Source organism: Mercurialis annua, linkage group LG8 (genome assembly GCF_937616625.2).
Source record: "Mercurialis annua linkage group LG8, ddMerAnnu1.2, whole genome shotgun sequence".
NCBI lineage: Eukaryota > Viridiplantae > Streptophyta > Magnoliopsida > Malpighiales > Euphorbiaceae > Mercurialis > Mercurialis annua.
Window position 1 is genome coordinate 25,107,301 of NC_065577.1, and position 15,416 is coordinate 25,122,716.

Genomic DNA, 15,416 nt, shown 5'->3' on the forward strand with positions numbered 1-15,416 from the left:
TTTTACACAATTTTCTGCCTTTTTGCAATTTAAACCAATTCTTTCAATTTTTGTAATAATAGCCAAATTGCATATCATGAGGCAACCGTGTGTTAATAGTGTAGTTTAATGCTATCTTATGCCTAACCACAAATAAACTACTTTGCAACTTCTATTGGCGCTAACAGGCATCAACATTGTAGATATCTATGCAATTTACTTTTTAAACAAACTTGCTCAATCTGCCCGTTCTAAACGTTGTAAGAGTGGGAGTGTAAGTTAAACTGTTTACTGAAGCCTTCAATTTATAATGTATACTGGGATTCCTCTATCCAATACATATCCACGAGTTATATTTCCAGAAATATTGCCAATCAATATACTAATATTCTACCGAACCGGCGTCGCTTGCTGGTTAAACCGGCGTCATGAATGGTACGACGTCGGATGACTAGATAAATGTCCCCACAAAAATTACCGCCTTTTCTTTAGCTCCATGCTCTCATTAATACGAAATGACAAGGCACTGTAGTCTGTAGGCATGCCGTCTAGGAACTGAAAGTAATCATTAATAAAATCTCATATCAATATCATACCTGTTTTTTAATTTATATCTTTTTCATACCATAACTTCTTCTATTATTTGCTGAGGATTACAGATTTCGGCCATTTTTACACAATTTTATTTCTTTTTGCAATTTAAACCAATCAGGGGCGGAACCAACCCTATAGGGTGAAGTGGCGACCGCCCCCGCAAACTTTTCAAAAAGAACAAATTAGTACTTCATCTTTTTGTTTTTTGAAAAAATATAGTCATTAAATTTATACTTTTATATAAGTGTTATCTCTAATTTCTTGTTAATATCTTCAAAATTTATAACTTTTATAAATTTTTTATGTATAATTTTACTTATATTACGATGTAGTTATATCTGTTACGAAATTTGTTTTTCCAGCCCCCCAATTTTAAATTTTCTAGTTCCGCCCATGAAACCAATGCTTTCAATTTTTGTAATAATAGCCAAATTGCATTTTCCGGTGCAATTATAGCCAAATTGGTGGCCAAACTTGCAACAAAAACATTCAAGTTTAACGTGATTAGGCAAAAAGTCATCGTGCATGAATCTGCTGAAGCAATTATGCTCTGTTTGTATTGAGGGTATTCTACGGTATTCTAAAGACGCCTCCGAGTTTTAAATGTTCCTAATCTAATATAGTAGAACTTGAGTGAAACAGATTATCACATAAAATTTGCGACTCTTGGTATGCATGTCTGGATGGGCATAAATAGCCGGGCTGCTTTTCAGTGGTTTCTTATTAACGAAAATTCGTTCAAATATCGTGATTTTTATAAAAAAAAATATTTTGTCGCAATTGATAAATCTGAAAAAGGATCGGAATATATATAACGCAGCTACGAATCGGATATCTTGTAGATACATCTTTAATTGCTGAATTAGGACTTCCGGACAAGGTGGTATGCCATAAATAACAGTATGACTTTTCATTGTACCATGCCTTCTAGAAACTGAAGTAATCTTAAACGGTACAATTATTTGAACGAATTTTCGTTAATAAAATCTGATATCAATATCATACTCCCAATATTTTTCGCATTTGAGAAATAGTTTTGGTCCATAATATTTATCATTATAGAGTATATGGCATCTAGCACGTCCATCATGCTTTCTCACCTGCCGAGGTAAGAGGACTTTTGGCGGCCCATCAAACAATATATAGAATAACACGTAGATATAATTTTAAGAACAAAATTTTCCTGCAATCTTATGTTGCAGAAACTCCTACTTTTACATGTAGAGGCTATCCACAGGTTAAACAAAATTTTATAATAAAATATAACTTCCATCCTCTTAGTTTAGTGCAAGCTCTATTTTAATTATTTTGATAGTTTTGACCTTTCAAATGATATAGTAGATTAATACTTTCTTATGAAAGGAAAATTGAATTGATAAAACTTAAATCATATCAATAATAAAAATTAATTTATATTGTTTAAATAATTTAAAAGTTACTGTTGTAATAGTCACATCAAGTTGACAGGCAGGGCAATATGTTGAAATTTGAGAGAATCAAGTTTATTGTGCTATATTCCACAGGCAGGTTAATCATATTGATAGTCCGGAGGTATCTATATTAATTTGACGATACTATTAATCATACGTTGAAAGGGCGAAATCTCACTTGAAGCTGCTGCGTGGGCAGAATCTACGTTTAAAACATGCGAATGTCACACAGATAAAACATGTATAGACGCTGTATCGGCATATATCCCTTTTTTCTTTAATAGAATAATAAAAAAAGGTAACAGGGCACAACTCGTTTTCCCGACGTTTCAGCAGGGGCGTTTTCCATGTTTATTAAAAGACATGGCAATGGAAATGGCAATGATTCATTAACGAATTTAAGTAAACCTAATATGTACCATTTTTATTTTAATAGCCCTCAACTTCAAATTAGTTCTTCACCAAATCAATACGTTACTTGTATAAGGGGATTTTTGGAAGTAAAGTGTGAATATATATAGAATAACCAGTAGATAAAAAAAAGTTACTGGAATTATTGGTGATACATATATTATTATTGGTCTAATGTTAGTGGAATTTGTAGTATATTTATTTAATGCACAATTGAATGCAACAACCGCTTCGCAAATTCAAGTAAAACAAAAAGTCACCGATCTATGAAAAAACTACACTGCAGTAGAGAATAGATTATTTTAGAGCAAATTATGCTAAGGTCCCTGAAATATACCATAATTAACAGTTTGGTCCCCCTTGTTTTAAAAGTCTACTTAAAAGTCCCTCAGTTTTAATTTCGTTAACTGTTAGGTCCCTCCGTTAATTTCGACACTTACTTTCAAACAATTTGCTCCCCCACCTTTAATTTTGTGAACGATTAGGTCCCTCACTTTTAATTTTATTAAACGATTTGGTCCCTCACTTTTAAACGATTTAGTCCCCGAGTTTTAATCCGTTAAACTATTTGGTCCCTCAAATTAACAGAAGGATCTCACAGTTAACGGAATTAAAACTGAGGGACCATTAAGTAGACTTTTGAAATACGGAGGATCAAACTGTTAATTATGGTATACCTCAGGGACCTCTAAGTAATTTGCTCTAGATTTTATTTAGCGTTTAGGGTCTAGTATGTAATTCGAAAAAACATAGGGTAACAAACTACAATATACAAATCTCCATGTAATTCTAAAATATTCTAGTAGTAGATATAGATGCATATTAATGAGATAATACGACTTTGAAAGTACTCTATCAACTAGTTAATTAGTTTCTCGTTGACTCATTTTCTATTATATGGAACAAATTTAATCTGCCTTCTTTTCTTTTATAATTGTATTTTGACAACGATTTATTATATGTATTTTTGTATTTTATTATGCACGGAGTGTTTGGTTTTGAAGGTCTAACCATTAGTCAGTATATGGCATCTAGCAGATTATAACTGATGGTTTTACAATATGCGTCCATCATGCTTTCTCACCTGCCAAGGACTTTCGGCGGCCCATCAAACAATATATGGAATAACACGTAGATATATATTTCTAAATCCGCCCGTTTCCGTTTATATCCATTTTGTTTTCACTCCAATATCTATGCTTTCAAAAATTTATAAAGGTGCCTCAACTCTAAACATACATATTAGTTAAATATCATATACAAGATTGTAATAATAGTACGGTACAAATTAAAACGCACTGTCCATATAGAAGGGAAATTATTAGGAAGAAAACGGTAATCAAAATGAACTTTACTAACAATCAGTTAACTCCATTTCTTCAAAATTACTATAATTCATGCACTTCACGCAACATAAAAGTATTTATTAAAAAACATTAAACATAAACCAGACAATCATCGGCCTCTAAACAGTCCACACACATATTTAACTTCACGGATGCAACTACATTCCCGGCAGCTAATCTCGTCAAAATCAGGATCCAAAGGCTCCCACCCTTCTTTTTTTTCGTGTTGATTTCTCATTGGACAAGTATTGGGTCTTTCTTCCAATTTTACACTATCCAACCAGATGTTACGTAAAATATCTCCCAGTTTCATTCTACTCTCTGTTAGCTTTTTCGTCTTCATCACAAGATCAATTAATTCCATCCCCTCTTCTTGTTTGCACTTATCCTCACAGCATAGAAAAATAATTTCTAGTATGTATGAAGCTTTATAATGTCCAACTCCTGCCGCTCTCCGTAGACATGTTAGACCCTGTTCAGGTTTAGGGTTCCATTCAAAATATTTCATCTGCCATAGGAAGGAACAAAAAGTTTATATATACATACAAACATATATATATATATATATATATATATATATATATATATATATATAATTTTGTATAACCATTAATTAACATTAATGAAAATGCATTCCACTCCTTCTCTATATAAGGATTCTGGATTCTCATTCAACCTGCATTTCTCTAACAAGGTTAACTTTGTTTCCGTCATACCCCATGAACTAATTAAAACTTTTTCTAACGATATGGCTCTATATATCATCTCGTTTTCAGCCGCTTCATATAATCCTTTGCAACTGTATAATCATTAACACGTCATTCGTAACACCACAAGCAAGTGTTAAAAATAAAACAATATGTAAATTTACCTTCCTTTGACGCGTAATAAATCAGCCAAACTTGATGTCGCAACGCTACATAAGATTTTTATGATAAACTCATAAGGCAGATTCAACAAAGACAGTTCCGCCATTATGGAATAAACTAGGTCTATGCCAAAGCGTAGCGTGGATAAAAGTTAAGAAGATAAAATAATTTAAAAGTTATGGTAAAACTATTGAAAAACACTGCTATTTATAGAAATAAACGGGGAAATAAATGAAGAGACGCGTTTTGTCGTTTCTCTTGCCAGAAAATCAATTTTGTTTTTTGCTAAATATTCGAAAATGAAAATTAAAAAAGTAGTTTAATGACCACCCAAATAAACCACAAATAAATCACTATTAAACAATATTTAAAGCACTGTCAAATCCATACATTAAGTTGGTGAAGAGTCTCCATGCATGCCTATACACACCCAGGCCCCAGCTGCTTCAAGGACAATTTTTTGATATTTCCAAGAGTCGCAATTATTATATGATAATTTGTTTCACTTATTTTCTAATTTATAATTTTTTTATATTTCCAAGAGTACTATCTTTATTAGACGGATATTAGGTTTATTGTTCGAGAAATATAGTACAGTCGACCCTCTGATAATACACATGGTGGATCAAAAATTTATTAATTATTAGAATTATTAAATTTATTGAATTTATATAAAAAAAATTTACTAAAGATATTTTAAAGCATATACATTAATAGACCTAATATTATAAAAAAAACTAACTAAATACACTTTACAATCACTCAATTTAAAAATAATAATTTTATATTCAATTTAAGAAATATCAATTGATAGCAAACTAAAAAATAATTATTAAGAAGTTGTATTCATAAAGTAAAATAATTTTTAATATTTTTTATACTAGAGATTGTTTACTTACTTTAATTTGTTTATCTAACAACTTCTTTTAAAATTTCTCAAAAGAATAAGAAAGTCATAATTTGATGGTATTTTAACTTCCACTTTATGAATTAAGGTTAGTATTGCCTCAAATAAATCATCAATTGTTATATATTTTTTTAAAAAAATCTCTCTAAGAATTGATATTCATGTAGAATATATTTAAATTTTATTAATTATTAAATAATAGAATTATTAATTATCCAACATGGAACGAAGTTAGTTCTCTCAATTTTCTATTAATTATTAGAATTATTAATTTATAGAATATTAACTACTAAAGGATCGACTGTACACAGTTTAATTTTCATGCAAACATTCCTACATAAGAGGATTTTTCGGCTGCCCAACGTGTGACTATACAAGGAATAATCAGTAGATAAAACTCTACCTGGCACCTCTGGGTATATATAGTGAGTATAACTTACAATTGCTTGTATCTACTATCTACTAATATCTACTATCTATTATATATCTACTGTCTAATATATCTACTATCTACTATAATAATAATAATCTACTATAATAATAATAATAATAATAATAATATATATAAAGCATGACATTTTTTTCAAATGATTCACATTTGGCATCTTATCTTTGATTCTCACTTCCATAATATTTCTATTTTTATTCTTTCATACTATTAATTAGAGGTAAATTGAATTGCATAAGTTATGGACTTTCCGTTTCTCAACATTGATTTACTTACTAATTTTCTAAAAATGATGTTAATTGATAGCATTAATTATACATATTTGGCTTAACCCGTCTAAAGGCCCCTGTACTTTACACTTTTTTTCCGTAGGTCCTTATACCTCATTTTTGTATTATTTGGTCCTTCTACTTACCTATTTTCGATTTTCAGGTCCTTTTTGAGTTTTTTCGAGTCCCTCTATTTACAATTTGTTTTTCTCCAGTCCCTATACTTACAATTATTTTTTCCTCCAGTCACACAAAAGGATTGACAAAAACTCAAAAAGGACCTGAAAAATAAAAATAGGTAAGTAGAGGGACCAGATAATACAAAAATGAAATATAAGAACCTACGGAAAAAAAATGTGTAAAGTACAGGGGCCACTAGATGGGTTTGGCCTACATATTTTTGTTATTAATTTGCAGAGACAAAATGGAATTACAGAATTTATAGACTTTCCCTTTAACATTAAACTGATGATTGGACTTTTTCTTTTTCTTTTAAAAAAAATATATACATTTATAAACATAATACTAACAAATCTATATTCAAATAAAGCAATTTAGTAAGTGATAACCATTTTTATTGTTAAAATTACAGTCAACTTGGTTATTACTTCCTAAAATATTTTATTTGAATATAACTTTTTACATGGTAACAAATGATAACTGAAAAAAATAACATTGAAAAAGAATGGATAATTAAAGTTTTTTAGTAACTGATTTTAAATGGCTAATCAATGTTTTTTTTCATTGTATATTAAAACCTACGAGCAGTTTAAAATGCATTAATGTTAAACCCAATATTTCACCAATATATAATACTCATATCTTTGTTCTTCTTCCTCAATACTACAATCTATTAATAATTTTCCAGATACATTTTTATTTCTTATCTCTCATTTTAAAGTTCTTTTACAATTTTTTACATTTTTATATTTTGCTTTTTTGTATACAGATATTGAGAAGCTCTCTTCATAAGGTCATCATCCTTTTATCTTATATTTTTTAAAATCTTGTAAGTTTTTTATATATTTCATTTTCAATTTTTCTCTTTTGATTTGTTTCTTCAAATTTTTTGTTACTGCTTTTAAATGGATATGGTAAGATATAATTAATTAGTTTGTTAATCTAAATTTGTTGCATTGACGGGATACTTGACACTTCCACTATCATTCTCATGTTTATTTAATTTTTTAAAATTTATATAACAATTAATTTGATAATCTAATTTGGTTATATTTTGTTCTTATAAATTTCTATAAAATTTTATTAGCATTATTTCTTTAAAATTACTATAACATTTCTTTTTAATTATCATAGTGAAATTGGTAAGCATGATATTTTCTCCTGTTGATTGATAAGTGTCACTTTTGTATTGAATTTATATAAAAATAAACTGAATATATATATTTCGAATAAAAAACACGATATCCGCCTGATAAATGTAACACTAGTAAACGAATGAAACAACCTGTAATAATGGGGTATAGGGTCTAGTTAGTTCGACTTGTTCCCTTCTAAATGAAGCTTGCGTAGATAAACGTAACGACAGTCTTTTCTTATCTTTATATATATCCAGAAAAACTCTGGCACAATATTAATGTTTTACATGAATGCCACATGTCATTTTACAAGAAATTTTTGCGCACAATATGATTCGATTTCCAAGAGGAAATGGTGGGAATACAGCAAGGAAGAAACTTGAACGGTTATTTATAGGGAGATGTATCCCAAATTTATAAAGTGAATTTATAAAACTAATTTTACATGGTTTTATAATAAATTTTCAGCGGTTAATTGAAAGTCGAATTATATTACCCCTTACTAGGATGGTGCACAAAAATGGTTGGAGTTATTATTGGATTTTAATATTGTAAAATGACATGTGGCATTCATGCAAAAAATAGGAAAAGAAACAGGAAAGCTGGCCGGCTCTCTTCATGCAAAAGCTCGTGTTTCCAATTGGCATGATCCGAACGTCCCTGGATATCTGACTAGACCTCCTACAGCTTTCATGGGGACATCCTACCCAGATTCGTCATCTAAAAAGGGCGAAATCTCCCTTGAAGCTCATGCGTGTGCAGTCACCGTGACTCTACACCATATCTAGGCGGATATCTTCTCGATATGGGTTTGCGTGTTCGAATATTTTAACTACGACGTCGGTTGCCGGATACATCTATATATACACCAATAAAAATGAACTGTATGTGAATTATTTATTCAAATCAAATCTTAATCAAAAATACATTATTGTCTAGAGAATAATAAGAACATAAATAATGTTGAGAGTGGGAAGGAAATTTAGAGAGAGTTATGTCGGTGTCATTAGAATTTTTAAATATTAACCGGTATATTCTCCAGATAAAACGTATGAAACATTCATGTCTGTAGATTGCAGTGCCTCTGCACACACAGTAGCTTCAAGGGAAATTATGAAGTTTTTAGAAGACGAATTGAGTCTGGTAAGTCTGACCAGTCTAGCTGTAGGGATTCGAGATAGTTTTCCAGGGATGTATTTGTTTTGAACAACAAATCAGAATCTATTGGAAACGTTTTAACACTGTGGCGTCTTGGACTATTATCAAGGGCGAAATCTCCCGGATTGGTCTTCTAAAAAGGGCGAAATCTCTCTTGAGGCTCATGCGTGTGCAGAGTCATGGTGAAATTTACACCATATCAAACGGTTATCGCCAGGATAAGAAATATACAAGTGCCAGTATCTATACATATATATCCACTCTTTATTTTTTAGAGAGTATGATAAAAAAAGGTACAAAAGTAATTTCTACAATATTTCACTTCAATTCATGGACTGATCCGAACGTCAAGTGCCCGGCTCTTCATGCATACTCGTGTTTCCGAAGTCAGATCGGATCTGATCCGAACGTCACATGATATCTGACTCGAATGCCTACAGCTTTCGTGAGGACATTTTTCCTGATCGTATTCTAAAAAGGGCGAAATTTTCCTTAAAGCTGCTGCGAGTTCAGAGTCTCGCGAACTATACATATCCTATCCCGTAGATATACAAACTTACTGTAACCGGATATATCCATCTGTTTTTTTTTGATAAATCGAAATATATTAAAAACTATCAAAGGTGGCAAAAAACCTCCTCTACTCAAAGGTTTCGCACATGAAGTGGCACACACTCTCTTATAAAAAAGAGTTACATCCTGAAAAAGAATACAGTAGTGATTTCTGAAAAAAAACCATGCCTGAATAAGAAAATCTCCTATAAATACATTCAAATAAAAAAGCTTCGTTCGAGAGGCAATTTTATGTGACATCCATAACAACTCGTGTTCCAATTACCCGGATTTCGAAGAATAACTTACTAGAAGATCAGTAAATAAGAACGGAGTAATGATTACTTCAGTTTCTAGACGGTTTGTCTACAATGACTTGTCATATCTTGTATGAGGGCACGGGGCTCGTTGTAGAAATGTAAAAAAAGTACTTTAAAATGGCGCCATTTATAAGGAAGGATTTGGCGGGAAAATAATATGATCAATCGACTCGTACTGATTTATATTGGTAAATTAGGTTACAAGTTGAGGGGGAAAATTGCCAATATAAGGGACAATTATCTTTATAAATTGAGGGGGAAATTGCCAAATACGGGTTAGTTGCTTATAATTAACAAGTCGTGACTAATTTGCCCACAAAATAAGTTTATGTGTTATTTGCCAATTGCTTACAAGTTGATGGGGCATATTGCTACTTAAATTTTTTTAAACTAAGTTAATACGCTATCAGAAATCAAAGAAAAATTATTGCAGGCAATGTTGAGCCATGACATTTGTGCGCTAGCCATATGAAAAAGTTATTGATAAAAAATTAAACAAAAATTAAAAGAGTCTCTATCATAAAGGCTAATTGGCTTATTGTAAATATGACATAAAAAATTAAACACCCTCGAAACTCATACGACGTCGCTTGACAAGGATAGCTAATGAAAGCCTCTGCATACTTATCTAGACGTGGCTATCAAACGACGCCGTTTCAAATATGCTCCCCTGCTTTATACAAGACTTCCGGGTTTTAATTTGAGGTAAAAGAAGCCCCGTTTTTTATTGAAAAACTTAAGATTCCAAACGAGCTAATATAATATATTATGTGTCAATGGGACGGAAAAGGAGTCGGAGCATTGTTTCTCTTACCGGCGCGGATGTTGATCCACCGCAAGACCTAAATACGGCCAAGAAGTCAAAAATTGTTGGTTCGACAACTAGGAAGGTTTGTGTTTTACTTGTGAAAATTAATTTGATCAGAAGTTTACGTTTATCCTTATAGTTATTAGTTATCGTTTTTCTATTTCCTTTCTGTTTTAGGCCGATAAAAGGAAGCAGTTAGCCGAGCCACTTTGGGGTGATGGAGAGATGTCTCGTTCGGAAACACTTGCGACGCCAAAGGTACAATTTCATGTGATACTTTAGATATCTCGCTTATCTATGTAGATAATTCGAAGTAACCAGCTAAACGGAGTTGCTTTGTTTGTAGAAGTGTGAACTTATCGTTTATCTTCGTCAGCATTCGTCATTAAAGACTAAAGTTAGAAAGCATCGGGAGTTTAAATGTGTTGAACAGCTTATTGAGAAGCTTTCTGATCGCCAAAAGGAAATGTTTAGGGAAACATGTTTTGGGTTTTTATTGGAATTGCCTGAATTCCATATTCAAACGAACTTAATTCACAAATTGCTTCTGATGGAATTCAAACAACCCGACGCCGATGAATTATGGTTTGATGTGGCCGGTGTTAGACTTCGATTTAGCATCCATGAGTTTGCTTGATTACAGGACTAAATTGTTACGGCAGCACCGGTATGTCCTTCGAGAAAGGTTTGGAAATGAAAGATGGGCTCTATGAGAAATATTTTGCAGGTAGTGTGTGCAGCAAAACCTTTGATAATATGTTCATTAGTCACGTGGAGAAGGCTAGTAATACAGACGCTGTGAAGCTTGCCGTGTTGTATGTAATCCAGATGATTATTTTCTCAGGCCGGCCAACCATCTGTGTGGATAGGGACATGATCGACTTCATTGATTATGGGGATTACAATGGGTATGCTTGGGGGAAGGATGCTTATACAGCCACTATTGACAATATTAAAAAGAGCCCGGTGGAAGGTTTGGAAAAAACGGAGAAGGAAGAACTTTTTTACGGCTTCCCGTATGCTCTACAAGTTTGGTTTCACGAGTGCTGTCAGGGGGCACAGAACTATTTTACGGCCGTTGTCTTCAAAGAATACGTTCGTATTCCTCAGATGTTGGGTTGGAGGTCCGTGTATTTAGGAAAAAATATCAATGTTAGTACTATGTTTAGAGACGGCATGAATTCGGTAAGTTATGATCAGCACAGTTAGTGTTTGTCAAGTTAGGTGTTCACATTTTTTTCTTTTAACGTGTCCGGGTGTTGCAGCTTCAGACATGTAATTTGACGCCTACTCCTGACGAAATTACGCAACTGGGGATTGCCGATTTCTGGGTCAGAGAGGAAAATTTGAGGTCTAAAGGCCCTAAAGCAGATAAAAGTGGAACCATCGTCGATGATGATTGGTAGGAGGAGACCATGTCACGAATAAATATATCCGGCAAATTTATTTTTTGTGCGAGATACCTATTGTCTGACATTCATGCAACTTTATGTGGAAAAAAGAAGCTCGAGAAGGCAGCCAATGAGGGATCTTCTGATGCAGGAAGGGTGGGACTTCAATTTTCAATTTCGTTCTGTCTATATTAATGTCCCCATACTGGATTAACAAAACAACAGATGTATAAGTGATACACAGTAGATTTAACTCATTGTCCGGATGTTCTGTTCAGTGTGAGGTCATGAGGAACGAGCAGGCAGTACAACTATGCGATGTGGCAGGAGAGAAAGAAACTGAAGAATTGGTGAACCAAGAAAATGACGATGTAGAAATACATGGAGAACATGAAAAAGAAAATAAGGTACAGGAAGGTGAGGAAGAGGAAGTAAAAAAGAAAGACGGAGAAGCAGAAACGGTAATAGAGAAGAAAGGATACGAAGGTGAAAGTGATAAAAACAAATCTGCTGAGAGAAAGGTAAGTTGTCTGTTCATTGATTAGTAATAGCGCATGTTTACTTTCATTCGAACGACTGGCATTTGATGTTTCAAGGACTTCCTATACGCGATGTCTACATAGGATGATTCGTCTCCTGGCGTGTACATGAGTTGTCCAAATGAAACAATTACCAAAATTAGTAATCGAGAACCGAAAAAGGTATTTTTTAATAATTTTATATTTAATTACAACAGTATGTTGGATTATGTATGGTAGGTTTTGTTTAATTCTATGAATAGTAACAATATCACTTTTATAGAATCCCTTTGACGATGAATCTCGTCGTCAGGATGGATGTAGCATCAGTGTTGCTTCTTCCAATTCTGCTGTCTCGCATCCATTTAGAGACTCTGTAACCGATCATGTGGATCCGCGTAGATTCGAAGATTTTACGCATTGGCTTAATGTGGGCCTCAAAAACAGAAAGGGGTAATACTATTAAACATATTTTGTTTACTTTGGTTTTTTTTTTTTCGTCTAATTTTTTAATGTTAGCGGAATTGAGGACTTGTACTATCCTGGGAAAGACCTGATGGTTTCTCCAATGAGACTTGGAAGAAAGATTGTTGACAAAAAAACATGGTTTTGGTCTCTAATGACACCCGGTCAAAATGTTTCCTACGATGTAAGCTCTTTTCTTCTGTTAAATTCAAATGGCTTTTGACTTCAATATTTGCATACGTCGAACTATCTATCTTTAACAATTGTACAGCATATAGATTGCTTCTTTTATTACATGCGGAAGGTGCACGCCTTTTCGGCATATGCTTACACAGATACCGGATTTTATCAAACCGTTCAGCTTAATTATTGTGAATTGAAAGAACGTGGACCGTGTAGTATGGTGTCAAATTTCAACACAGCATGGAGAGATGTTGACCAAGTGCTGATGCCCATGATAGTTAATACAAATCATTTTATGCTTGGCCGATATGTTTTCAAGGAGAAAAAGATATATGTGTACGGTTCGATGAGTGAGCAACAACATATTCAAGCTGCATACACCACAGCGGCAAAATATGCGACGATGATTCCCTATTATTTGAAAGTGTGCGAGTTCTAGGAGAAGAGGCATGACATCGAATGCAGCAAAGATCTGCTCGACACGTTGGAGGTAGAGATAGTGCTTGGACTACCGAAACATATCGAATCGTAAGATATTGTTTTTACATTGCTATACTACACAGTTATTTGCCATGTTCCGTATCATAATTTTGAATAAGATAACTGTTTATTTCAGTGATTCCGGTCCTTATATTTGCTGCTTGGCTGAGTTTTTGACTGAAAACATTTCCGTTCCCCGCAAGATTGATATTTCAGCGTATCGCATGAGACTTGTTGGCTCGTTGTGGCGATTTGGAGTGTTTAAGAATAATAGAAAAAGTATTGGTGATGGCAAGGCTGGCTCGTTGTCGCGATTTGGTGAGACCAACATGACAACCATCATCTTGCGCAATACTGAACTTTTTTTTTGTCAATATAAAATGTTCAATAATTGAGAACTTTTTTTTGTGTACGGGGTGTCAGGAAACTGATATTTATGGAATAGATCTTTATATAATATTTTTCCCGCTCCATATCTAACGTATATCTATTTTATTTATGCTTATTTAACATAAGTATTGACAAGTTCTCGATGATTGTCGGCATCAGTAAGTGGCAATTTATTTCAAACACCCTAAATAAAATATTATTCGAAATTGGGCTTACCTCTTTGCTCGTGAGAGTGGATGAATACGTACCAAGAGGGTGGCATCAGTAAATGGCAATTCATTTATTGTCTAATGTAGTATTGGGTTTTAATAGATCGGTGCTTTTGTGTTTTACTTTGAATTTGCGAAGCGGTGGTTTAATTAAAATTATGAACTATCTTCAACGATTACGAATTGTCCTGACAAATTGAAATCCGAATAAAAATTTATATGCCAAGTATTTTAACAAAAAACAATCTCAGTGTTACTTTCGAAATAACTGTATATTACCTGACTATTCGTGGAATAAAGCGTAAATATTAAAACATATCCGTCGGTTTCTGTATATTCCACCCTTTTCCGCACGAACAGTATGAAAAAACGACTGTGGTAGGTGAATTCCAACATATTTTATATTATATACTCTTCTACCAAAAAGACAAACTACCCGGGTATTATTTTCGATATGTGTGGTGCCTCCTCACCAAGAAACTATATATACCGTAAATACTAAATAACCTGTAAAGATAATAATCCATTTGCGATTTGATAAACGGATGGAGACTAAAACTGTTCTATAATAATCAGGAATTTCTTTTGAAATCAAGTACTGTGGATATTATAATGTCAAACATAATTATTATTTTTCCCTTTTTGCTATCATCGCATATCTATGGATTAGACATGGACTGATAATTTTAATAATAAATTTAATTTTCAAATAATAGCCGATTGTACGACGCCGTCCCATTGGTGTTTAAAATATAAAATTCGCAGCATCACGCTACTATATTGATCTAGGGGATCATTAAGTTGATAAATACGAAATATTTCATTATACGTACGCATAAAAAAGGTCATCCAGATGTACGTACTTGCATGGTTTCCAAAGAAGCGTCAAACAAACATTTACATCAACATCGTTTGGATATATTCATATAGGTCATCCCGAATTTATAAACTGAATTTAAACAACTAGAAATTACATAATTTATTTGTGATTCTGCATACCTGAATTTGAATCTGAATCGTCTTGTAAGGGGTCTATAAGCCTTGCAGTATCAGCATACACGATGATATCCAAATTTGTGAAACATTCAGCAACAAATGTACAACTTCCACCAAAAACAGTGGCTACTGGAGGCCTGTTATAAGCTTCAATGGATTGAAAATTTCCAGCAAAAGATTCAACCTTGATGCATCTACCATCACTAAAACAAATTTCAATAACAAAACAGTGGGGCTACTTGATGACGGTGCAAGACGACTCAATGTTAAAATGTTTCCAGTAGGTTGTGAATTGTTGTGCAAAACAAATACAGCATTGGATTTGTTCTCTTGTAAAACAACAACAGACTCATAATCAACTCTAAGCGAAGCAACAA

At 32.9% G+C, this 15,416-nt stretch overlaps 1 protein-coding gene across 1 annotated transcript; it reads right to left on the reverse strand.

Moving 5' to 3' along the window:
- Positions 1–3,869: 3,869 nt before the first annotated feature.
- On the reverse strand, positions 3,870–4,735 carry LOC126661766 (uncharacterized). The gene is made up of 3 exons (XM_050355632.1): positions 4,632–4,735; positions 4,379–4,559; positions 3,870–4,268 (listed from the first exon to the last, which is right to left on the reverse strand). The coding sequence occupies exons 1-3, from the start codon at positions 4,733–4,735 to the stop codon at positions 3,870–3,872; spliced, it is 684 nt and encodes a 227-aa protein (XP_050211589.1).
- Positions 4,736–15,416: the final 10,681 nt, after the last annotated feature.